This window comes from Cebus imitator, unplaced genomic scaffold (genome assembly GCF_001604975.1).
Source record: "Cebus imitator isolate Cc_AM_T3 unplaced genomic scaffold, Cebus_imitator-1.0 Scaffold27, whole genome shotgun sequence".
Lineage (NCBI taxonomy): Eukaryota > Metazoa > Chordata > Mammalia > Primates > Cebidae > Cebus > Cebus imitator.
This window is the reverse complement of record NW_016107342.1, coordinates 6,832,564-6,859,675: the sequence shown is the minus strand read 5'-3', so window position 1 is coordinate 6,859,675 and position 27,112 is coordinate 6,832,564. Positions and strand designations below refer to the sequence as shown.

Genomic DNA, 27,112 nt, shown 5'->3' with positions numbered 1-27,112 from the left:
AAAAGGTCAGAAAGCTCAAAAGTAGGGAAGATGGGAATGGGCCCAGTCTAACGATCTGAGACCACTGAAGAGATTTCTTTGGAAAAGCAAGGTAATAAAACAGGCATGAAAAGGGACTGCAAAAAACAAGTTTGGTCATCAGGGTCTGCTGCTATTTGACAAAACTGGGAGTCCAGGATGGCACAAAGTCCATACCACTTTGACAAGCACTAGAAATTCCACAAGGCCACAAATTCCTTGTGAACAAGGATTAACCCCATCCTAGCTTCCTCATCCCTCCCATTCTCTTTCCTTTCTGTTTTTCCACATTGAGCAGCGCATTAGTGCCACATATTACACGGGGCTTTCGAGAAATAGTACTTTACTGTCTTAGTTTAGGTTGCCATAAACTGGATGGCTTATAAACAACAGAAACATTTGGTTTTTTTTTTTGAGACAAAGTTTTGCTCTGTCACCCAGGCTGGAGTGCAGTGGTGGAATCTCAGCTCACTGCAACCTCCACCTTCCAGGTCCAAGCAATTCCCCTGCCTCAGCCTCCCAAGCAGCTGGGGTTATAGGTGCATGCCACCATGCTTGGCTAATTGTTTTGTATTTTTGGTAGAGGCAGGCTTTTACCATGTTGGCCAGACTGGTCTTGAACTCCTAACCCCAGGCAATCTGCCCTTCTTGGCCTCCCAAAGTGCTAGGATTACAGGCATGAGCCACCTTGCCCAGCCAACAGAAACTCTTATTCATAATTCTGGAGGCTGGGAGATCCAAGATTAAGGCACTGGCAGATGCAGTGTCTGATAAGGGACTACTTTCTGGCGCATATGGTCTTTTCACTGTAAACTCATATGTTGGCAGAGATCTCTTTATGGCCTAATGCCATTCATGACGGCTCTGCCCCCGTGACCTAATCACCTCCCAAAGGCTCTATCTCCTAATACCATCACCTTGAGGGTTAGGATTTCAACCTACAGATTTTGGGGGTTACACAGACATTCAGACCACAGGACTTACCATCTTTGCACTCCCAGCACCTGGCATAGTACCTAGCACGTATAGTAGCTACTCACTAACTGTCGAATGAAATGTCAATAAACACGGACATGAACAGCAGGAGTCATGGTCAAAGGTAGAGTGAATGGAAGATGTTATGCCTGCAGATGGGCCATTTCTGTGAGAAGCGTAGCACAGCGGAGGGGGCCAGTCATGGAAATTACCAGCTTGAGACCTCATTGGAACTGCTACTACTTAGTACTTTTCTTTATACTCCCAAATTTTTCCCAGTAAATTTTTGCTGCTTTCCCCATTGCCTGCGAGTATTTGACACACGTCCATACCCACAGTTCCTTGTTTTCCGTTAAGTGAGTAAATGCCTCATTGCAACACTCTTAACCTGTCTCAGATCCAAGGCTGCAAATAAGGCATACACCTAAATTTATGATGGCCTTTGCTACAAGACACTCTCCTGCTTTCCTAATGAGAGATCCAAAAAAAGGGGTATGGGCCAACTTAAATACACAGACTTTTAGTAATGTAGTTCAGTTGTTATGTGTCTATTTACACTGTTTGATTTGTTACTTAATTAAGTTATACATGCATATTTGAAATGCATGTTGTCTAAAACAATACATTAGCTTTTTCATTTATGTGTTTTAAATTAACTTTAGTTCTTTCATATGAATCTTAAGTTATTTAACACAATTTTTAGAGTATATCATCTTAACCTCTATTTAAATTGTTTGAAATAAAGTATTTTTTGAATCTGTGGAGAAAACTACCACTGAAATATTTATCACAAACCACAAGTTCCATTTTAACACTAGGATAATTGTTTTTCATCCACTCTTTAGTGTAGTTTCATGATCCCACAGTGTAACTATATACTAGATATTAAAGGCTTCTTTACAACAACAAATAATACTAACAACTGTGACAGTGCATTCTCCGCAAGATTAGGTACTAAATCTTCTAAAAATTTACTTGCCATGTTTTTTGGTTTAACAGCTCAATCAAGATAACCTTTATAAGCATTCCACACTGTCATTGATTACAGCTCTTTCAAGCTAATATGTCTTCCTGAAATAGCACCTCATGAATTAATAAGTGAATTTTAAAAAGCACCCCATAATATAAGAAATTTTGTAAACTCTTGAGTATAAAGCAACTTCCACTCATATTCAGTAATATTAGAGGGAAACGGCCTCTTATATTTGAAAATGTATGTACTTCCTTCTAACTTTTTATTAAAAAAAAAAATTAAGATTTTCTTCTCTAAACCAAAGCTGTATGATTAGAAAAGAAAACTGAATCAAAGGGTTATATAATATTAAGAACTTATTAAAATATAATTGGATTAACACACAACTCTGTAGTTTACAGGTCATAAGAAGTGATGGATATATTTTTATGTCAACTTAGAAGGAGGCTTTATGTGAACATTTGTATGTTTGAGTGCATGTGTATATATATGTAATGCCATAATTATGGGTCTGTCTCTAGTAATTAGAAAGTTGGATATGCTGAAGAGCAAGTAAATTGGTTTAACTGAAGTAAGCAGACTAAGTTGGAAGAAGGAAACAACTTGAATTTGACATACGATTTTGATAGCAAAGGACATCAAAGTGATTGGGTACACTTAGTAGCTCATTCTATTTTAAAATTGCACAGCTTTTCAGTTTTCAACATTAAATATACACGTTTACATATTTACATATGTTTCAGGCTACATTATTGGAATTTTGAAGTCATGAAAACCTCAGATGAACCAACCTGCAACACCTTGGATTCAGATTGGAAGATAAAGAGAAAGTTTAAAGAATGTGGCCTATAAAGGCGGGTACCTGGAAGTATTAACTGACTCACACTGTAAAAATGAGACCAGTTTCTAAACAATAGAGATTGTTTTAGTACAACATCAAGGTTCAAGACAAATGTTGAACTAAAAACTTTACACTCCCCACCCTCACTTCAGACAGGTACCAGCACTGGTGAATTATGATTTTCCTTAGTCGGAAACACTTACTTTTACCCATGTAGACCATCCTTAGGATTTAAATATTGGTTATTTAATGTAGATTATAATGGGAAGCTGATTTTTTCACAATGGCAGATTTCAAGGACTTGGTTCCAAACTGAGCTGAAGCTTCCCAATGAGTTTTGTACAGTCTGGGAAAAACTGTGCTGCACTGGCCCACTTTTGAAGGCCATCATGCTCTGTAATATAAGGATATCATCTTATTGCTGATATCTTTGGAGAGTCCCTAGCAGACACAGAAAATGAATGGAGGCAAAGAGTGTGACGGAGGGGACAAGGAAGGAGGTCTTCCAGCTATACAAGTTCCTGTGGGTTGGCAGCGTCGTGTGGATCAAAATGGAGTGCTTTATGTCAGGTAAGTTCTTATTATTACCTGTGGTACCTGCAGAGTTGCACTCCTAAGATTAAGGAGAGAACAAAACATGGTGACTGATAGCACATCATATAAATGTGAATAAGTGACCTTTGTGCCAGAAATATACGAGAATTTTTATTGCCTTAGACTTCCAGAGATAATTTTTGTGCATTACTTCTTTATGTAAGGTGCCATTCTGCTTATCTCTGTAACAAGGACAAAGAAAAATGTGAAGATTTCTCAAAGAACATGCAACCATCATTACAACATTCACAGGAGAACGTAAAATCCTGGAAATTGACCTGATATCACTTAATAGAATTACTCTGTCCTTCAGAGTGCTAATAGAAAGTTTCAATTATTAGACTTTTTAATGCCTCATAGTAACTAAAAATACATTTCTTTTTTCTGCATAGTCTTTAATCTATTTCCTTGTATAGAAAGTGAAAGTGAAAAAGTCATGGAGAAAGCTCTGCATCTTACAAGCAAATATCATACAAATAAAATGCCTACTCTTTTCAATTTCAATGCTGTGTATCTCTTATAGAACGAGTTGAATGGAATGACTGAACTGTTAAAAAGAAGTTTTGGTCTTATTTATTAAATAGTAGACACCTAAGTTCCTTACTTCATAGTTTTTCTGTAAATGTATGAAAGGTTAAGACACCATAAATCTTTCTTTGTGATGTAATGACAAACTATTAGAAACAGATTTAAAACTTTTAAAAAGGTATCACATTGCATTATTAAATTGATGCTATTACTTTCAGTGTGGCTATTTATATCCCATCTTCAACAGAATTTGCCAGTCCAGCAAGAATGTATTTATAGAAATGAGATATTTTCAGTTATGTAAACACAGACTATTTTATGTCATAATAACTCAGAAAGTCAGTTCAGATTCTGTCCTGAGTTTGCTTGCTTGTTTTGTGTAAGGCGTTTCTTGAGGCAAATCTAATTACCAGTTAAAAGTATTTTGTCACATAAATTTTACTTCTATAATATTAAAGATATGACCCATATTAATTGAGGTGAAGGGATAAGAAAGCAGAGCATATGAAGCTCATCCCACAGTGGATAAGATGAACACGCACACATGAGATAACTTTCAGAGTTTCTATTGCCAGTGCTGTTAACAAACCACCAGAAATACTTTGTTATAAATAGAATATAGCAAGTTATCTGTATATGTTTATATTTATGGTTGTTCTAGTTTGTCAAGAGCGAATGCATATTCAGCTTAGAACAAAAGACACTAAAATCTGGATAATTTTTTTTCACTTCCTTTTTATTCCTGTGAAAGATAAATGAGCTTTTTGATTTCTGTGAGCAAAATCCAAATTAAATCTGGGAGTCAAAAACCAAGTTGAAGTCTAAAAGACTGTCAGTTATCTTGTTCATGATTTTCCAAGTCTGACTAGACTTTACCATCTGACATCCTTGTTAGTATGGGTTCTCAACTTCAAATCTGTATACTGATAATTATTTTGGAAACAAGCTTTCCTAGATTAGGTAAAACACTCTCAAATTAAATTAACCAGCATAGATTTAATGTGCTTGTATATAACTGAATTACTACTTGAACATGTATAGCTCTTTCTATAGCTCCCTTCTCAATACGCAGTTTGCTTTTAATGTTTAGGTTAGTCTCCAGCTGCTCCTGCCTCAGGGTGGCATTGAGGCTACACATTACATTTTCCACCTACTTCCAGTCTTCTAAGCTTTATCTATGATACAAGTTTTGTAACTACTTTTTTACGTTAATTATTACTCTGAGAAATTAATTAAAGAGATACAACTGAAGGAAAGAACCCAGCTGACTTACTGAGAGGAAATGTTTTTAAAGCATCTGGAGTACTTTAATAGAATTAAGGAACTCTTGTCTTCAGGTTTTACAATTAAATTCCTCTAGGATTCAGTCCATATACTTTCTTTAAAGTTAAAATGTCAGGCAGTTCCTTTTCACCAAAGTCATGAATGCTTCACGTGAAAAATCAACAAGATATTATGCCTTTTTTCTTGCTGCTTTTGAGATAGTCTCACACTGCTGCCCAGACTGGAGTGTAGTGGCACATCTTGGCTCACTGCAACTTCTGCCTCCTGAGTTCAAGCAATTCTCATGCCTCAGCCTCCCTAATAAATGGAATTACAAGCACGCTACTATGCCCAGCTAATGTTTGTATTTTTAGAAGAGACAGGGTTTCACCATGTTGGCCAGGCTGGTCTCGGATTCCTGACCTCAAGTGATCCGCCTGCCTTGGCCTCCCAAAGTGCTGGGGTTACAGGTGTGAGCCACTGCACTCAGCCTGGCTTCGTTTTATTGAAATCACCAGACCTCCAAAAACATCTAGTTGCCTTTCCCTGCTGTGGCTGAACTCGTCACTAAAATGAGAATTACTCTTCTCTGCATAGCACCTGAAAAAAATGGCCTAAGTAAATGAGTACTTTGACAAAGTTGAGGATTTTCATTTAGATTTTCTACATGCTGAAATTACTTATATAATTGTCCATAAACAAAATATGAATTGCATTTTAAAGACGGTTCACTTATGGATTTTTTTTAAACTACTACTTGTGTTTTTGTAGAGATAGAACAAGCACAAGCTGTGTCCAGTATTATAATGTTTTGTATATGAAATGGAGATTATTGTTTCTGGATGAACTTGATCAGAGGGCTTAAGTGAAGGTTTTGTTAAATAGTCGTAAATAAAGTACCTTCTCGAATGAAAAGTATATCATTTCAAAGCATAATATGTATTTCAATTAAAACATAGACATGTTAATATAAAGTCCTAAAATGAAGATTGTCCATCTCAGATAAAATATAATAGCTCCCATGGTAAATAAAAATCAGAAACATGTCTTGCCATCTGAATCAGTACCTAATCTGTATTCACATATCTTACTATGTTCACATATCTTACTGACTTCTGTGGTCTGAAAAGTAGTAACGTTGAAGCACCTACACAATTACTAGCCCAAAGACCTGCAAGGCACCTTTCTGCTGCCAAAAACCCTATTTCCTCAAAAGTTTCCTATCTTTTGTCAGCTCTGCTTAATTCCTCTCTCTCCATCTCTGTACAATTTGACTGTTCAGTGTATCTTCAGATATAACTAATCTGTTATATCTTTAAAGAAACACACTGGTGAGGGGGAGAAAAAAGAAACCTGTTTTTACGTAGGGACAACTTGGTTCTAGATTCCAAGATAAACAGGGAACATGTTCACTCCCACTTTTGTAGACTTGCCAACTTTCTGGTTCAAACCTCAATATGTTTCTAAATGTCAGTTTTTCCTCAAAGAGCTTTAAAAGCAGATATTCTAGTTTAAAATGAGAGTCATTACTTTTATGTAGTTTTCTTGTTCTTTTTTCCTTCTTGCCTGCTTCTGTCCTTTCTTAAGAATAGCGTTTTTACCATCTTTAGTCTATTCTTGGCTTTCAAATACTTTTATTTAATTTTCTATGAAGATCTGTATTTTTCTGAGAAATATTTTGGTTCAAAAGAAAAAGCAATAGTATTAAAGGCTATAATTTAGTAGCTAACATAATATTGACAAAGAAAATGCTTTTCCCTAGTAGGAAAATATCCCATAAAGGACAGTAAGACTATAAATTATGCCTTTTTTCATATAATATGTGTAGTCAATATATTTCCTGATGTTTTTTTAAACTATTTTTGCAGTCCCAGTGGGTCTTTGTTATCTTGCTTGGAGCAGGTTAAAACATACCTGCTTACTGATGGAACATGCAAGTGTGGCTTGGAATGTCCTCTTATTCTTCCCAAGGTAACCATTTCACAATAGATCTACAGCAGTGTTTTCTTTTTTAGGTATTTTATATATTTGTTTTTCCCATTTGGCATTTTATTTTTTATTACTTCTGCAATCATACATCTTAATTCTTTATCTAATTAGACATATTTTGCATGCATTTTGGAATGCTTAAAGATTGTGGAAAATAATTCATGCCTAAGAGTCATTTTCAAAGGGGTCAAATCTATATTCATATTAAATATTTTATTAAAACCACCTTTGTACCTTTTCATTAGAGCTATATCTAATACTGCTCGGCATTTAATAGTGTAATATTTTCTCTCATTACTATATCTGCTCAAATCTACAGTGTTATTTTTAGCACTGGTACTGATAAATCTGCCACAAATATTCTCAGAATCACGAAGCTGAACGCTCATAGATAAAATATGAAAGTGTTTTACTCATTTGCAAGGTAAAAAGTAAAATAATGCAAAATGGTAAAATATTATTCGCTATAGAAATAGGTCATTATTTTGTGAATGTCTGTTATAATGCTAATTTTAAACGTAAAGGTTAGATGTGTGTCACCACATTCCAAAAAAAGATTTACATAATAAATAAATGTTTTTAAAAAGACAAGTAAAAGATTTTCAAAATCAGTGACAAGAAAATATTAACATAGTAATAAAATGAAGCCAAGGAAAAAGTTAGCATGTAGAAATAAAGCTTTTGTTTTGTCTTTTTTAAGTGTACTTCATCTGTTTTTACACTGTTAGAACATCAGGAAGTATCTAAAATTGAGCACATTATCAGATATTATATCTTTTCACATATTTATCTTGGCTGTCCTAGAATTAGAAAAATATTCATTATTTACTTTGCCACTAAAAACTTGAGTTCAGCAGAAGTACTTACCAAGTTATATAAAGTTGCCTTTCTTAAAAACTTGAGAAAGTTTTATTCAGATTTATAGCTTAATCTATACACAATTTTTTTAAACAAAAAGATCTTTTTATTAAATGTTTTTACAGACATATTCTAAACAAAGACTGTGCTTTTTCCAGGTATTTAATTTTGATCCTGGAGCTGCTGTGAAACAGAGAACTGCAGAAGATGTTAAGGCAGATGAAGATGTCACAAAGCTATGCATACATAAAAGAAAAATTATTGCAGTGGCCACACTTCATAAAAGCATGGAAGCCCCACATCCTTCTCTGGTGCTCACCAGTCCCGGAGGAGGAACAAGTATGTAATATGGTGAAAGGTTCAGGAATTCTCCTCTCCATAGACAGGAGTTGCTAGAAATCATTTTGCCAAGCATTTTCTCATTCTACTTTTCAGGCATGCACAATGCTTTAAAATTCTGTATGTTCTGTAATTTTATTACAAATAGCAAACAGGTTCTGAAAAATTATAATGAGGTTATTTCCCAAAATTTCTTATCCAGAGCATTCAATTAAACAGGCAGAATAAACACTAACTAGTACATGCAAATGTTCTTCAAGTGTGTAAAGCTGAGCTAACAAAAGCTCCCTTGGTTTTTAGGAAATAAATGTAGCCTTTTTCCTGGGGGTGGATTGGAATGTGTGGTATCAAGTCCCCAAAAGCAGTGTCGTTCTTTCAGTTATTTGTGGAACACCTAATAAATAGAAATCACCTTGCTGGAAAGTTTTTATATCCCCACCACCACACATGCACACACACAGGTGATTTCTTTTTTAAATATTTCAAAGCTGCAGAAAACTTGCAAGAATAGTTGATGGAGTATCCTTCATCTAAATTTACCAATTAACGTTTTATTGCAGAAGTTGCAATTATTGTGACAATTCAACCCTAAATATTTCAGAGTACAAGGGCATACTTCTACATAAACACAATCTAAGGACAACATTCAGGAAATTTGACGCTGATATTATATTATTATCTAACATGCAATCTATATTCAGATTTCTCCAGTGGTCCTAACAGTGTCTCTCATGAAGCTTCACAGAAATTCAGTCTTGGCCAGGTGCAGTGGCTCATGCCTGTAATCTCCGCAATTGGGGAGGCTGAAGTGGGAGGATCACTTGAGGCCAGGAGTTTGAGACCAGCCTAGGAAACACAGCAAGACCTATCTCTAAAATAATTTTTTTAAAAAACAACTAGCCAGGCGTGGTGGTGGCTCACACCTGTACTCTTCTTAGCTACTCAGAAGGCTGAGATGGGAGATCTTCTGAACCCAGAAGTTGGAGGCTGCAGTGAGCCATGATCATACCACTGTGCTCCAGCCTGGGTGATAGAGTAAAACTCAGTCTCAATTTAAAAAAAAAAGAAAAAGAAGCCAGTCATTTTAAAGATCCACAGTGCAATCGAAGATGGTACACTGCATTTAGTTGTTGCATATCTTTACATCAATTCCCAAGTCTTTTTCAATTTTTCATGACATTGAAATTTTTGAAGAGTCTAGGCCAACTTTGCACGATGTTCCTCAATTTGGATTTTTCTCATATTTACATTCAGGCTAAACATATTTTGCTAGGAATGCTGCATAGATGATGTTATCTCCTTATCAGTAGACACATAACATCAATCAGTCTATCCTATTTTGATAACCTTAAGTTTGATTGCTTAGTTAAAATTATGACCATTTGATTTTTCCATTATTAAAGTACACTTTTCCCTTTATGTTTAATGTGTACTCTGTGGAATTATACTTTGGAACTGAGGAACTTCTTTTTGTAAGGGATGGGATATGAATGATCTCCAAAATATTATAATCTAATGTTTGAATATTAATTCAGAATAAGATACGACTGAACACCAAAGCATTTGTTTATGAGGGATTATTGATACTTTCCCACAGAACTCTGAAAAATAGCGATGATGAGTGTAACCTGTAGTGATCAGAGAAGACTTTATGGTAGAACTCAGATTTGCACCAGCCTTGGAAAATGATAGGATTTAGACACATAAGGAGGATAGGAAAAGCCTGCTCCATAACGAGTGTAGCATAATAAGGGATGTTGTGGTTAACTGACTTGAATAGAAGATTAGACATATGTAGGTAAATTGAGGCCAAATTATTGATTGCTTTGGATACAAAGAACAGTTGCCATGTCATACAGGTAAAGATTCACACTTAGAATTCATGTGAAGAGATATAACTGTGTTTTCATTTTTGCATATTACCGTGCACATACTCTTACCTGTGGTTGCTCTCACTTCACATTATGTCAAACAGTTTTACCAGTTTCTACAGAGTCTGCTTGTTGCCTTGCTAAAGACCCTAGCAGAATCTAGGTCTCGGTTCTTTGTCATAGCTACACATTACAAGTTTAATTATTGAAATTAAAGGTAAATATTTAACTCGCACAGGTAATAATAGGTCCACCTCCATTCCCTTTTAAAATGATACTCTTTATGGGATTGGTTATTTTACTAGCTTCAGACATAGCATTTATTTTACTTTCCTAATTTTAAACTATGTTATTATAAGGTTGAGATTTAAATAATTAAATATTCAGAAAACTGACTTAGTAATTTTCTACCTCCCATTATTTAAATACATAAGCATCTGTTTCTGTTTATTCTTTTGAAAGGCCTACTTGAATATACATGAAAGCACTTGATGGGTGCCTAGCATTTCTGCTTGCCAACTCTGTAACAAAACATCAGCCTGACTTTTGTTTATTTTGTATTTCAATTATTTTTAAAATGGTAACTGTTTTTTCCCTAAGTTTGGAAGAAACTTTTTTGAACCACAGTTGTTATCTAAATTCTGTTAATTGAATGTAAAATTCCAGTGTCTGTATTTTTAACCACTGACTGTAGATAATTATATAAATACATTGATACACAAGAAAAAATGCAAGTAGGTTGTTTTGTCACTAAAGAGAACATGGTCAGTTATAGGATAAAGCTAATGATGTTCATGTTCTCATTATATGCCAAGCACAGTACCCAAAATATTATTTTTTCCATTTTACTCCTTTAATTGCAAACTTTAAGTATCTCTTTTTAACAAGAAAGTAAGCTTCAGTTGTGTTTATCTACTGCAATTTTCACATATAATTGGATCTCAGCTTTTCATATATTATATCCAGAAATCATTCTATCAAAGAACCTCTAGCATGATAGAATCAGAAAGTTCACATTTCCCAAGAAAAACATATGTTCACTGCATTCTCTTAACAAAAAACGTATGTTCACTGCATTCTCTTAGTAGAACGTGCCCTATGTAGATTGATGTGGAACCCAGGTTGAGAACCACTATCTCAGAAATTGTTATGATATGATTTGACCTGTATACTCTCTAGCAGAAGGAGAAATATATTTAATCTTAAATGTGTAATTATCCATGTAAGTAAGTGTACCTCTGATTGCAAATGAATGTAACTCTACTTGCTAATATAAGTCTCAAAATAGGTATGGCAGATATGTAGTTTGGATGGTGCCATTCTCATCTCCTAGGTCTGTAACAGACTCACTGGCATTTTCCCATGGAGCCCAGTTAGAGCTCAGCTTTCTTTCCAACACAGCTTTCTAAGCAGCTACCACCAATGGATGGGAATTGGCTTGTGAAACAAATTTTATTTGCCATTTTCCTTTTAGAAGACATGACTTTATAAAATAGTAGATATCATAAGGGGCTGAAAAACTGAAACCCAGAATTCTGATATGATAGAATGAAAATTCTGTGTGATGAGTCAGCTTGCTTTTGTTGCCTGTATTCTGATCTCCAGAAAAACTGAGGGGATTCCAAAAAGCCAGAGAAGAAGAAATGCATTCATGTGAAAAGAGAATATGCAAGTGGAACCCAGTACTGGAGGTTTTAGCACTTCAGCTAAATTTTACATGAGAAATCTATCCTAATAAAAGAATTGAAGTCTGTGACCATACCACCCCGAATATGCCCGATTGTCTAATGAAAGAATTACAGTCTTTTACCTAAGTTGAGGTAAAAGGCTGCAGCTGTTTTTACAATAATGACTAATTAAGGGCAAATAAAATACAGTGTTAGAAACATGATGTGAAACTAAGCATGGGTTAGTTTGCAATACCACTGCATTTATTCTTCTTATTCCTCCCATTATAAAAGATGTGGAATCCCATTAGAAGAAATTAACTCTTACTCTCATAGTGAAAGTGCTGGGATAAGGAAATATTACTGTCGCTGTTCTGAGAAGGTTGCAGTAAGATAACAGAAACATTTTTGTAACAGTGAAAATTTTGTGATGAAAATGGGAATTCATTTAAATCACCCAAGAAAATGTTATGCCACACAGATCACAATGTTCTGTTGTAACTGCGTTCTTCAAAATCCTAAATCCAACAAAATGGTAATATCACCATTTCCATCTGGGCTGCCAGTCTTGATTTTGCATATTCTTAATATTATTAGAATGGCTGATGTCATTATGTATTGATTTAGATGCCCATGCTTTCTCAACAGATAAAAAGTAAATAAGCATATGAGCACTTACGGAAAACCTTTGGTCAACAAAGGGAAAATAATGTAAATAAAAGTTTGAAATAGTATTAATATATAGAACTATTTTTAATTATATAGAATCACAGCTTTTATTTCCAGATTTCTATTTCCAGATGCCCTTCCCTCTCCCTTCCTGATTTCCTCCTTTCCTTCCCTTCTTCCCACCACAAAAAAAAAAAAAATTGAGACTGTTAACAGAATTCTTTTTTTCTCTTTCACATCAGATGCAACTCCAGTAGTACCTTCTCGGGCAGCAACTCCAAGATCAGTAAGAAATAAATCTCATGAAGGAATTACAAATTCTGTAATGCCTGAATGTAAGAATCCTTTCAAGTTAATGATCGGATCATCAAATGCCATGGGAAGGCTATATGTACAAGAACTGCCTGGAAGCCAACAGCAAGAACTCCACCCTGTCTACCCCCGACAGAGATTGGGCAGCAGTGAACATGGACAGAAATCTCCATTCCGTGGCAGCCATGGAGGCCTGCCCAGCCCAGCGTCATCAGGTTCCCAGATATATGGAGATGGTTCAATCTCTCCAAGGACTGACCCACTTGGAAGTCCTGATGTTTTCGCAAGAAATAATCCTGGTTTTCATGGAGCTCCCAATTCTAGTCCTATTCACCTGAATAGGACTCCTCTTTCTCCACCTTCAGTAATGCTACACGGTTCTCCTGTACAGTCATCCTGTGCAATGGCTGGAAGGACTAATATACCTCTTTCCCCAACCTTGACTACAAAGAGTCCAGTAATGAAAAAACCAATGTGTAATTTTTCAACTAATATGGAAATACCACGAGCAATGTTCCACCACAAACCACCCCAAGGCCCACCTCCCCCTCCTCCACCTTCTTGTGCTCTTCAGAAAAAGCCATTAACATCTGAGAAAGATCCACTTGGCATTCTTGACCCTATTCCTAGTAAACCAGTGAATCAGAACCCTGTTATCATTAATCCAACCAGTTTCCATTCAAATGTCCACTCTCAGGTACCTATGATGAATGTAAGCATGCCTCCTGCTGTTGTTCCTTTGCCAAGTAATCTCCCTTTGCCAACTGTAAAACCTGGTCACATGAATCACGGGAGTCATGTACAAAGAGTTCAACATTCAGCTTCAACCTCCCTGTCCCCTTCTCCAGTGACATCCCCAGTGCACATGATGGGGACTGGAATTGGAAGGATTGAGGCATCGCCCCAAAGATCACGCTCATCTTCCACATCATCAGATCATGGAAATTTCATGATGCCACCTGTAGGACCCCAGGCCACTTGTAGTGGTATTAAGGTTCCACCCAGGTCACCAAGGTCAACAATAGGGTCCCCACGGCCATCAATGCCATCAAGCCCTTCTACCAAGTCCGATGGACATCATCAGTACAAGGATATCCCTAACCCATTAATTGCTGGAATAAGTAATGTACTAAATACCCCAAGCAGTGCAGCTTTTCCTGCTGCATCTGCCGGAAGTGGTTCTGTAAAGAGTCAGCCTGGTTTGCTGGGAATGCCTTTAAATCAGATCTTGAACCAGCACAATGCTGCCTCCTTTCCAGCAAGTAGTTTACTCTCAGCAGCAGCCAAAGCACAGCTAGCAAATCAAAACAAACTTGCTGGTAACAACAGTAGCAGCAGTAGCAATTCTGGAGCTGTTGCCGGCAGTGGCAACACTGAAGGACATAGCACTTTAAACACCATGTTCCCTCCTACTGCCAACATGCTTCTCCCAACAGGTGAAGGGCAAAGTGGTCGAGCAGCACTAAGAGATAAGCTGATGTCTCAGCAAAAAGACTCATTGCGGAAAAGAAAACAGCCACCTACCACAGTGTTGAGTTTGCTCAGACAGTCTCAAATGGATAGTTCTGCAGTTCCTAAACCTGGACCTGACTTGCTAAGGAAGCAGGGTCAGGGTTCGTTTCCCATCAGTTCAATGTCTCAGTTACTACAGTCTATGAGTTGTCAAAGCTCTCACTTGAGTAGCAATAGTACCCCGGGTTGTGGGGCCTCAAATACTGCTTTGCCTTGCTCTGCTAACCAGCTGCATTTTACAGATCCCAGTATGAACTCCAGTGTTCTTCAGAATTCACTGACACAGAACATACCTTTAAGAGGGGAAGCCGTGCACTGCCACAATGCAAACACTAACTTTGTTCACAGTAACAGTCCAGTCCCCAACCACCATCTTGCAGGTTTAATAAATCAGATTCAGGCTAGCGGGAACTGTGGGATGCTCAGTCAGTCGGGCATGGCTTTAGGAAATTCCTTACATCCCAATCCACCTCAGTCAAGAATTTCAACGTCCTCCACTCCAGTGATACCAAACAGCATTGTTAGCAGCTATAATCAAACAAGTTCTGAAGCAGGTATGGTTTTATTAGAAAAAAGTACCCAAAGGTACTAAACTTTTCTACTTTTTTAAAAATTTGTACCAAAATATTTATTATGATAAGAAATGATCCTTTCCCCATTGTGAAATTCTCTTCATTTCTTTAGTATTTATAATTTTATTTACAGAATGCTAGGGGTTTGTCTATTGGAAAGATTAACAGCTAAGAGGATTCCATGTGTTTCCATTATTTGTTGTCAATCTGTGTCATTTTGAATATTGTTCAACTTTCACTTGGTTGTATAACCATTGGACTCTAAACTGCAAAATAAGCCATAGAAGACAGCGTTTCCTGGTTCGTGAGACATGTCCTGGGCCAATGCCATTATAAAAGCTGTCTCCCTAGCTTTTGTTTGTATTCAGGTAAATGAAGTTTATCTTGGAAAACCCAAAAAGGCAAAAATAAATGGATTTTTTTTCTTGCTGCTGAACAGAAGTAGGTGAATGGATAGGAAAAGGTAACTAGAAGTTGTACGAAGTAGAAAGCTGTCTTCTGATGTGTTTTCTTATTCTAGTTTGCTATCTTTTATTATAATTTGTTTGAGAAAACTCAAAATGGATATTGGCTACTCCCTTTTAAAAAGAAAAGCTAATAATTTAAGTTTTCTAATAAAAAAAGGCTTGAAAACCTGATTTCCAGAATTTTTAATCTTGAAATTGTTTTTTGATTTTCTTGTAGAACTAAACCATTTTTACCATTGACATTAAGGTTTTGAACCCAAATTTATTGTATCTCTTCATCCACTATTAACTAAGGAAACAAATTTATTTGAAAGTAGGCATATGAGAAAAAGACCTGTGTTTTGTGCAATAGCATCCTCAGAAATTGTTATAAAAGCTGTACAGACGCACCTAAGAGGTAAATGTATTGAGGCATCAGAAAATTTGACTATAAAAACATTAGAAAAAATATTTAAAATTTGACACTAATGACTTGTGAGAAATGACAAGGAGAAAATAAAAGATGATTGTAAAGACATTATTATTCACTATGAAAATAGTATGCTATAAAAACCAGATTGCTCCTGGAAATGAGAAAACCGCTGAGGTTTTTAATAATAAGCTAAGGTGTAGGTATGTATAGATTGTGTAATACCATCATGCTGGAAAAGCATCTAACCCCACGTCTTTGTTGCTGATAGTAAAAGCATTTTCCTTCCTGGTGTTGCCACTTACACCTGCCATCCTTCACATCTTGTGTTACGTGTTATGTTTTGATGTCACTATTTAATGAAGAACTATTCAATGACCTCTTCTGTTAAAAAGGTATACATATATATGTGGTTTAGAAGATATTTGAAATTATTAGTGCCTTCTTGATATTCTTAGTTTAAAGAATCTCATGAAACTTTATTTTTTATGTGTTTAGCAGTATACTTATCCCATAGGAGGCTTCAACTTTTCACTCCCTCATATTCCTTTTTAGATAACTCGACACAAATGAAAATTTAATTTTATATGTTTAGAAGAAAAGTTACACAAAGTTCATAACTATTTAAAAGCACACCATATTTATTGAGCATACCTTAACTAATTTTGATGAGACATTTTTAGCCTCACTGTATTATATAATTTTGATACCCCTTACCTCAGTTTACTTCATTTCAGGTCTAAGTTCATGTGCAAAGAGTATGTATTTCATTGTTGTATTTCAATTCATATATAATGGAAAAGACCAACATTTATTTATATTCTTGTTTCTTCTGATGGTCAAGTTTAGACTTATTTCATACTGTTTTGTTCATTTATTTTTGTTTTTTTGTTTGTTTCGTATATCTTTGTAAAACATCTGGCCTGCACTGTTACTGCTGGGGGTGTCAAAGCATATAGGCTAAAATTTTATTAGTGTCAGAAAAGTGTTAGCATATAAATAGGTAAAAAAGATAAGGATACATGTCTAGTAATGATATGGATGTGACCAACTAGTGTAAGCTAACAGGAAATATGTGCTTAATAAAAATCTAAGTATGAATTTTAAAAATATTAATAAAATTAAATACTAATTAACGTGCATAGGTGTGATGTGCAGCTGGTTATGAAAACGGATTGATTTACTAATTAATGTAACTCTTTTGATGAGCTAAATATTGAAGCAGTCTCTAATGCCATGTTTCTTTTTGCCATGTAGTGAACTTTGTCAACTGAATATACCATCATTGTAATTGCCTAGCCTAAATATCTATTTACACTGACGTTTATTCATTCATCAAATAACCACTGAGGCCTAAAGCTAGGCATTCAGAATGAGACAGTAAATGATAGTCACAGCTATATCTGTAGGAGTATTACTAAGTATTCCTATCATACAAGAAAGACATTAGAAGAAAACCACATTTTATTCTTAAAATGTTGCTATAGCTATCTATCATCACATGCCTATTTTGTACCAGGTGATTTCCCTATATTATTTCTGATCTGTGCAGTTTTCTAAACTATAAGGCATTATTGTTCAATTTTACAGATCAGGAAGCTGAGGCTCAAAAAACTTAAGTAACTGTTCAGTATCATACATAACTGAATCAGGATTTAAACTGCGGCTTATCTGATTCTAAAATCCATTTTCCTCCCAGCTGCATAAATTCTTCATCTGAAACATTTAGTGCTCAAAGGTATTGTGTTCCCTTTCAAAATCTTTTAAAATATTCTACAGATAAGGAGTTAAAGCACATTAATGCATGTTGGAAGCCACATTTGTTAACTATTGATATACTTCAGATGAAAATCGGTTATTTTTGCCTTCTTTCTTTGGACTCTGACATTATAGCAAATAATGACTAGAATTTTTATGTCAATGCAGAAGAAGAAATATCCAAAATGTCAAGAAACTGCCCCTTATTAGTGAACCACATTTGGTGACTTTTCTTTCAATAGTTATCATCTCACTCAAATTAGAATGGGTGTCCTAGTAGATGACATGTCAGTAAGCCTTTAAAAGAGAGGCAGATGCTAGTCATGTCATTCTAGGCATGGTTGCACAATGAGGGTGAAAGAAACAAACAGGTAGCACGATCCAACTCTACTCTGTGGTTACAGAGCTTAGACACAACTCAGGTGACCTCCTGTTCAATCCAGTGCCTTTTTCCACTCTCCTAAGTAAAAGTTCAAAAATATTACATTAAGACATTAATAAGATAAGAAATAACTTGCTCTGAAAAATGCTTCATTCAATTGGTAATCTATTTTTAAATCTCCTTTTAAAGAGAGTTTTCCTATGCAAAACAATCCAAATATTGATTTTTAGGCCTATATGTGAATTCTATGGAGCACATTTAAAACATACAAACAAAATATGGGAATTGAAGACAAAGATAGTAACAAAATCAGATAAAAGATATGAAATAATTGGAAAACATTTTGAAAACTTATGAATATACAAGGCTTTATTAAGTCTACTTGCTGTTTTCAAATTGCCTTTCCACTAAAGCTTCAAAATACTTTGCATTTTAAAGTTTACAGGTTTCCACTGGCTTTTTCAATACTAAATTACAGGTAAAGTTTAATATTTTCATGTAACAGATTTAGAAACTGACCAGTAGGATACTTGGTGACATTCCTCAAGTTGTAAAGCAAATCTCTGTTGGATCTGACAACCAAACCCTGCAGCTCCCAATTCTCAATCCAAACACTCAGACTGCCAAATGCAGGTATGTTTTGGAAATCCATCAGTAGTATACATTTAAAGCAACTTTCCATTTTTAAAGAGAGACACATTTCAGCATGTGAATGGTTCTAGCACATGTCCTATAGTATTATGGCTTAAGGAAGACCAAAATCAAGTGCCATTGCCTGGCAGACTTCAGAATGTCCAGGTCTCTTTAGTCCTCTGACTACTGCACACCTACTTAGCACATAACAAAAACACATGCCAGTGACCCAGGCCTCTTTAGAGGACTTAGCCCCATCAGTATCCACACAATGACCCCTCCCTTCCATGACCCTGTAGTTTTTCACAGTTTTCAAATAAGAAACAAGATTGAGATTATTCTGCCAACATACTTACTAGCAACCCTGTGTTCTTCCAGTATGATGAAATCATTAAGTCGTTCAACACAACATAACTCTTTTCACTTTAAAATGACTTTTATGTTCTGTTATTTTTTCCTAATAAAAAAACACTTTATCAGCTCTCGTAAACAATCTAATCCACTGAGGGGACACAGTATGGGTTTGTGCCAGAAGATAAAATAATTCAAACATTTATTTGCCTTAACTCTTAAAGATATACATGACTAGAATATAAATAAGCCTAAAAGTAAATAAATGTTCTTGAATATTTATATACTTATATTTTTTTAACTGCAAAAGAAAATTTTCTTTCAGCACAAAATACATTTGATTGAAACTCAGGACAGCCATTAATGTGGTAGGTATAAGACAATGAAATAGACCACAAAAGAACACTTTGAGTAAAAGACTACAAAGTAATGAGTTAGTTTGTATGTTCTGTTTGTTCGTTTGTTCTTGGAACATACCAGTAAAGAAAATAAAGGGTATTGTCATCTCTGTTTTTTCTAGATGAAGCTACAGGGGCAGAAAGATTAAGGGATAAAAATGCTCAAGGGTGGTTTGTATTATAAAGTATCTTTCTCAGAAGATGAGAGGTTTGTATAGAAATAATCCAGTGTTATATAGATTGATGTAGACTGAAGAGAGAGGCAGAGCCTCCTTGAAGGCTGTGACTGAATAAATGAGTTGCTAGTGAAAGTATTTTCACTCAAATTTTTAAATGCTTAGATTTTATTCCCCTCTGATGCACAAAGTTTATAGGTTAAAAATTGTCCTCTGCACTTGTTTTCTAACCAAGCAACAGAATTATACTAAATTCTGGATTGTGTGATAAAAATCTGTCTATTCTTTTAGTAAATTTTTGTAAAATGAGCCATTTTTTCTTTGCTGTACGATATTCTTAATATAGTTGATGTCTTGTTGTTTGAGAAGGTCTCCTAAAATCAGGGTTACACCACATTTTGTTTACACATTCCAGATTTAATGTTTCCTTGTATAAAAAAAGGGGGGTTAAAATATGTTTGGCTGTAGACGTTGAGTCTATGTAATCAAAGATTATAACAGAGCTCAGAGTGGTGATATGTTTGATTCAGCGATATATTTTGTGCCTTTCAAGAAATAAATTGTCCCAGAGTGCAAATTGGGAGAATTTTATTCCATTGCAATACATTGAGCTCACTTATAAAGCCACTAGAAATCCTTCAGTTCTCTAGACGATGCCTAAGCTATTATTTACTGAAATCAAGTGGTCCAAAAAACATTTACGCAGTTGCAAAATGTACCCAGATTCTATAGAGTAATGCTAATTCTACAAAGCTTGAGTCATAAAAAATGATGCTAAAAAATATTCCTATGATGTCATCCAACTGGATTTCATTTTTACATGCATGTAGCACTAAATAATTTAAATCATAAATAAAATTCTTATGTTCTAGGAACTTATATCAAACAATATTAACGCCAGCCAAGCCAAGAATAAAGTAAAAATTACTTCTAAGCCTTATACTACTTGCAAGTTCAAAGTAACAACTCACCTTTTTACAGATTAAAAGTGGAACTAGACCACAGATCTGAGGAATTGCTGAGGAATTCCTGGGGTTGGAGCTAGTCCAGGGAAGTCCGGAGTATCTATCCAAGACCCATGGGCACAGGTATAAGAGAGAGTATTCATCGTAGATATACTAGAGCAGGGCTCCTGTGCTGCATAACTCCACAGGGACCCCTTTCTCACTGTAGTCTGGTAAATATGTTCCTGGAGCACAATTCCATAGACCATCGTCTACAGAGTTGAGCAACTCAGAGACCTGATCCTAAAGCAATATTTTTCAAATTTTTAAAATTCTTCCCCCAAAAGGAAATTAACTTGCATTAGAGTCCATTAGACATACATTTATAATGTGTAACAAAAAGTTTCATGAAACAAATACTTACCACATGTAATTACTTCTGATTTTTTTTATCCCATTCCATTTTATCTTATTCTATTTGGTGTTTTTTAATAACGGTCATGACCCATTGAAAATTTAATCACTGACAAAACAGATCATGACTCAGCACTCACGTATGTAAGCTAACAGAAGGAGCTTCCACAAAATGCTACCCTGGCTGTGCAATGTTCTTTATATTTTATTTTCTATTCTATTTCATTTATAAAAAGTATACCAGTTGGAGCATAATAAATTGATTTTGCAGCCATTAATAGATCTCAATACTGTTTTAGAATATTCATATGTAACTCAGCGAATATTTATTGAGCAGCTAGGGTGTGTTAGGCACTGTTTTAGCACTGCAAATAAAACAGGGTACAGTAGAAGGATACAAAGCTAGGCATGTTCATAATCTAGAAACTCAGCATGCTCTGCTCATACAACAAAATGAGATGAGACTTCCAACTGGAATATTGATGAAGCATTTTAACTGTTAGGTACGGTAGTGCATATTCAGAGAATAGAAATCCTACCAGCAAGAGACTTATACTCTTCTCAACATTTGTTTTCTCACAAATATTAAGAAAAATGTGACAAAAGAGGCATTTGGGTTTAATTAGAAAAAATTGTTACTTGAGTAAACGGAAAAATCCCAAGCATTTTAAAGTTAATTCTAACAGTTTTCAGAGTAATTACATGTGTTAAGAAAGGAAAGGAAACATGATTATGGGGGGGTGGGGAGTCTTTTTCTGACTCTGTCACCACCACAAGACTGAAAAGACTAATCCCCTTTATAGTCATAACTACATAGACATCATATTCCAAGATTCAAGCTGCATCCCTTCTACTGCTCTTTTCTCCTCCCCAGCAACTTGGCCCTGTTGAGTATGGAGAGCATTTCCTCAGATACTGCCATAGCTCCCTTCCCCATCTTTTCCACCTTCTCCTAAGTTGTTTGGTTTGGGGCCTCTTCCTCCCTCCCTTAAGTAGAACAAAGTAGCAGGGTTTTCTTTCTATTGCTGATAGAAGAATGTTGACTATTTATTTCAGAATCCAGAGCACAAAGGTAGAGATTTGATATGTTTTTGTAAATACGTATTACCATTCCCTCTTAACTAAAGCTTAAGAAAATAGTCTTGTTGAAAGATCTAGTATTTCATAAAAGTTATCTTTCAATTTATTATTATTGTTATTAAAAACCAGGCCTTTAAATACAAAGGAGAAAATTTCACTATTTCAATGGCATTGAAAAGTGAATCATATTTATTAGACTCACTAAGCCATGATATTTTCTCTTATCTTTAGAAGCATCCATTTTTATTAAGGATTACCATTGTCCCTCTTTGCAATGCAAGTACCCTTACCAAAGCAAATGATAAAGGTCAGATGGTGAAGGCATATGCATTCTGTATGACTTATTTCTTAGGTTCTTGAATTTTATGGTTAAAAAAATCAGTATTTGGGCATATTAATTTAGAGAAGGTTTCTTAGCATAAAGTAATATTTATTCAAAATTAGAGCTAAACAAACTGGTATAATGACATTTAAAAACACTTCATTCTTCTTCTTGATGTGAGTTTTATGCCCTATCTTGTACACATACCAAGACGTGTAATCATGTTACTAATATTTAAGAGACAGCCATGTAAGCGTTTAGCACAATACAAACAATGACCAGGAAAAACAGAAATGAATCAAAAGAGGTAGACATTAACTTTGTTTTGAAAAGTAGTTTTAAAAATGAGATGAAACATGTCAAGGATTAAATTAATGTTAGGAAAATAACTTTTAAAATTTAGGCATGCTATATCTGTGTACACACACATATGCATATACATATATCATGAATTATAAGTGTGTGCAGAATACTGTTTACATGCAGAAATCTGTCCTACTGAGCAGGCTACCTCTGTCATTTCCTCATTGGACTAGACTGTCTTAATCTCTGGTGTCTAAGCATGAGATTTCACACCAAAGTTTGTTTGGGTGGCTTTCCAGTCTTCTCTCCTACTCTGGAAAAGCAACAGAGACAATGAGAAAAAGGAATTATGCCAGTTCATGGTGCTGCTGGCTGGTGTGAAATAATCATTTTTTCCAAGTAAAGGACTTCTCCAACTTACTAACTTGTTCCAGGCTCCCAGCTGCCTTTTGGTTATTTAACTGCTAAATATGTAATGAATAATTTGCTTTTTAAAACTCGCAGACACTGTCCTTTTTGTTCGATTAAGCACAAAATACCTTGGCTGCGAAAACAAAACAAAAAAACAGTTTTAACAAAACATTTTTCCCCACAGTTCAACAGACCATAGGGTTTCTGTGCAGAACTATGAAATACGTTCACCAGAGAGAGTACCTATCAAAGATTAAGTAGTTCAGAAATAAGCAATTTCCAAATTTCTCTCCATCTATAAAATTTCATACAAATTCAGGGTCCTCTTTTGAATGACAGCATGAATGAGTAACTTTAAGAACTCAGAGTAATTTGGGATAGACCTCTCTCTCTGTGGGGTTATTTCAACTTCTTGAAATATCTGGAAGCCTTTTAAGGTAATTTGTCATCTTGAAGCCATCTCTTTTCCAATGTCCCGTATCTCTTGGCATTGGACTAATAATCTGGAGAGTTCATTTTCACTTTCTCCACAAACGGGTGGTATTCTTACCTTTTGTCCACAAGCATACCCATACATAGCGTCAAACTACCGACTTCTAAAAGTTGAGTGCAAGTTTTATGATTTTACAGTCTTTTTAATAGATTCATTCAACCAACAAATATTTTTTGAATGCCAACCATGTGTCAAAGACTGTGTTAGGTCTTGGAAATACAGAGATAAATAAATGATTTTTGTATTTAATGGTTTAGAAAGATGATTTCAAATTTCTTCACTGCTTATGTAAGGCAGCAGGTTTAACCATGGATAGGAGGAGATGGAAGCATAGGGAAACCTCACAATATTTTCAATCACATTAGTTTGTTTCGGAGAAACACAGGACTCTTCATTACCTTCCATCTACTTTATTATCACCTTGTCTTTGTTTTTTGTTTTTGTTTTTTTTTTAATTATCTTGCTTCTGCATAGAGGCCCTTTTAATTTTGTTTTCATATCTGAAATTGCAGATCAGTGTTATACCACTGGACTAGTTTTCCCTGACATGTTCAGTTTTATAATGGTCTCTTGTTTTGTACCTGTTATATCTCTTAGCATATTGCATTATAATTATACTAGCAATATAAGAAAAGAGCTTTACATTATTCTAGTTCATAATAAACTCTGAATAAATATATATTTGAGAGAAGGAAAAGACAGGGAGATTTCTATGTTTATTTCTTTGCCTAAACTATTAGTTCCTTCAGGAAAGAGTAGGGGTTTTCTTTTTTTTTTCACAGCCATTTATATTCTGCTGTCCAACAGAGTACACCTGTTTGTTGAATTGATTTGTTGAAAATGAAAGAAAAATTTTAAAAACTACACCTTCATCTTCATACTACATTTAAGAAGCTTGTGTTATTCACCACTTTCTTGTTGGTAAGACAGAAATACACCCAGAGTATCTATACTTCGTTCTTTCTAATTCTTCAAGAATATTTAGATAGAGAGCTTTTAGGTTATCCCAAAATGGTTGCTTCCTTGAATCATAGATGTGGATACTTCTCTGTTGCAAAATAAAGATAAAACATGGAAATAATCTCTAAGGAAAACCTTCATCTACAGAGCCTTGCCATGTACACTCTAGAGCATTTTGAAAATGTGTTCTATATTTGTTTAGAGAAATTGTGATCTCTACATCTAAATATGTCATTATTATTTAGCAGATTGGAAAAGTTGCCACAGTGCCAAAAGTAGTGATTACCAGTAAATAAGACTTTTTAATAAAACTCTTAATGATGTTTGTAAAGGTTTAATAAAATTTTTTAAAAAAATTTAAAAAGTACAAACCACAGTGCTTCCATTATGTTGTGGGGGAAAAAAAAGTTTTAGAAAGGTGGTGTCCAAATGGAAATAATGCATAGCATCTATGGAAATAGCAGCAAGATTTAAGAAGCAATTAAATGTTTAAGGTTTTGATTATTTTGTAACAAATCTGAATTAGTACTTAAAGAATTGTATGCTATGTAACTACTTCAGCATTTGGTACATTTTCTTACACTACTCTTGGTGAACATAGTCATTATTTCATAATATTTCATAAATATTTGTGTATTTTCAAAGGGGTTTTAAAAATCTCATTTTTTAAAAAAAAAAAAGAAAACAAAAAAAAAAAAAAAAAAAAAAAAAAAAAACTTAAAAAAAAAAAAAAAAGGCAGACCATGATGGGAAAAACGACCAATCCTTTCTGTAGGGATATTTGTAAAGTGTGTTGGATGTGCAGGTTTGTACTTGCTACTATTACCACAGCACCACTACTGTGACCACTAATGTCAGTAACGATGACAGCGCCTTTTATTTTTATAGACTTTTACAGATTGCAGAACTTTTGCTTGCCTTTTTTTCTATTCTCAAAATGATCATGTCAATTATGAAATTTCTTCTAAAGAAAAAGTTCAAAGGTATCAAAGTATCACATGTAGAAAGACATTTATCCCTGTATTATTTATAATGATGAAAAGTTAAAATATGAATGCCAGACTTTATCAGAGTGATTCAATAAATATAGTAAATATATACACTACACAGTTAAAACCATAAATACAAAGTCTATTTATCAGAAAGGAAAAATTCTTGTGTTATTCTATTAGGTGAAAACAAGAAGAATATAAAATTATATTCATACTACTGGTACAACTATGGAAACATTTCTGCATATTTGGATGAAGCTTTAATGGTAACATGATAAATGTAAAGGTTTTTAGGATGGTGTAGCCCAAAATGCTTGAGTTATTTTAGATTTTTTGGTGACACTGGTGTTATTCATTATGCCATATATGTGTTTAGTATTTTTAAATAAAATTAACTGTATATTCTTAAAATAATAAAATATTTGTTCAAATGCATGTGTTACATAAAACAGTGCATTTACGATGGGGAAAGACCATTTCCAAAAAAGTGATTATAGGTTCCTTTTCAATAGATGTGGTTTTCACCCTATCTACCTCACCCCTTGTGCATCTGGATCACCAGGGGTGATTTCAAAGAATACTACTGTCCAGGCTGCACCCCGAGAGATGAGTTTTCAACGGGTCTGGGTTAGGGCCCAGGTATTGGTTTTTGGTTTTGTTTTGTTTTGTTTTTTTGTTTTGTTTTTAATTAATCCACATAATTCTGTTGTGCAGCTTGGGTTGAGCATCACAAAAACAGTTATAAATAAGTGAAATTTTATCTTTTAAAATATTAAACTCCCAGAATTTTTATCTTTAGTCTAAGACTTTTAAGAATAAGAATACTATTTAAGACTGGTCTAATTTAAGAAATCATAAGTACAAAGTGTCTTATGCAATCGGAATGGTAAAGATTCTTAATTATTACTTTCGTTCATTGTCCAAAATAATGATAAATAGAGTGTTGGTGAGAGAAATAAGCACTGTCCTCCACTGCTTATAGGAATGTAAATTGAGTGTGTATTGATTAACTTCACAGGAGGGTAGTTTGACAATATGTATGCAAAGCTTCTAAAATATGTAAGCCCTTTAGTCCCTGGAATTTCACTTTTAAAAATTTATCCATAGAAAATAATTAGGCAAACTGGCAAAGAAATATTAATAAGAATATGTGTCATAGTTTTGCTTACAGTAGTAAGAGACTGGAAATAAAAAAATTCATGTCTGTAGGTTGATTAAAGTACAGTATATCAATATATGATACTAATAAAATGGTTCTGTAGCCATATAAGTTAACATGAAGTGATAATCACAATACATTGATAACTTTAAAAAGCTACAACATAACATTATAGCATGATTCTATTTTTTAAAAAATATGTGTAACATGCATATATTGCATACATATATGTACATATGTGCATGCCTGTATATGTATAGACAGGCAGAGAGAAAGCTAAAAACTAAAATATTGTTATCTTCACAGGTACTTTTTATCTTCCGCTTTATATTTTTATGTACATTCTACTTTTGAGGGTTTCTTTTCACTAAAGGGATGTAGTAGTTGTGTAAATAAAGACAAATAACTTTTTTAATGAAAATAAATTTTTAAATAGAACTGTCACTTTTATCTACCCAATTGAATGAAGAACACTGATT

The 27,112-nt window shown here is 34.6% G+C and overlaps 1 protein-coding gene across 5 annotated transcripts in view; it reads left to right on the top strand.

The window, feature by feature from the left end:
* Window positions 1–27,112, top strand: part of MBD5 (methyl-CpG binding domain protein 5) — a 486,298-nt gene that overhangs the window by 424,831 nt on the left and 34,355 nt on the right. For all 5 annotated transcript variants that reach the window (XM_017523149.2, XM_017523152.2, XM_037736599.1 and 2 more), the window contains 4 exons: window positions 2,710–3,377; window positions 7,061–7,163; window positions 8,198–8,378; window positions 12,828–14,963. In XM_017523149.2, the coding sequence (XP_017378638.1) occupies window positions 3,265–3,377; window positions 7,061–7,163; window positions 8,198–8,378; window positions 12,828–14,963 (2,533 nt within the window). In that variant the 5' untranslated portion in view covers window positions 2,710–3,264. The remainder of the gene's footprint in view (window positions 1–2,709; window positions 3,378–7,060; window positions 7,164–8,197; window positions 8,379–12,827; window positions 14,964–27,112) is intronic.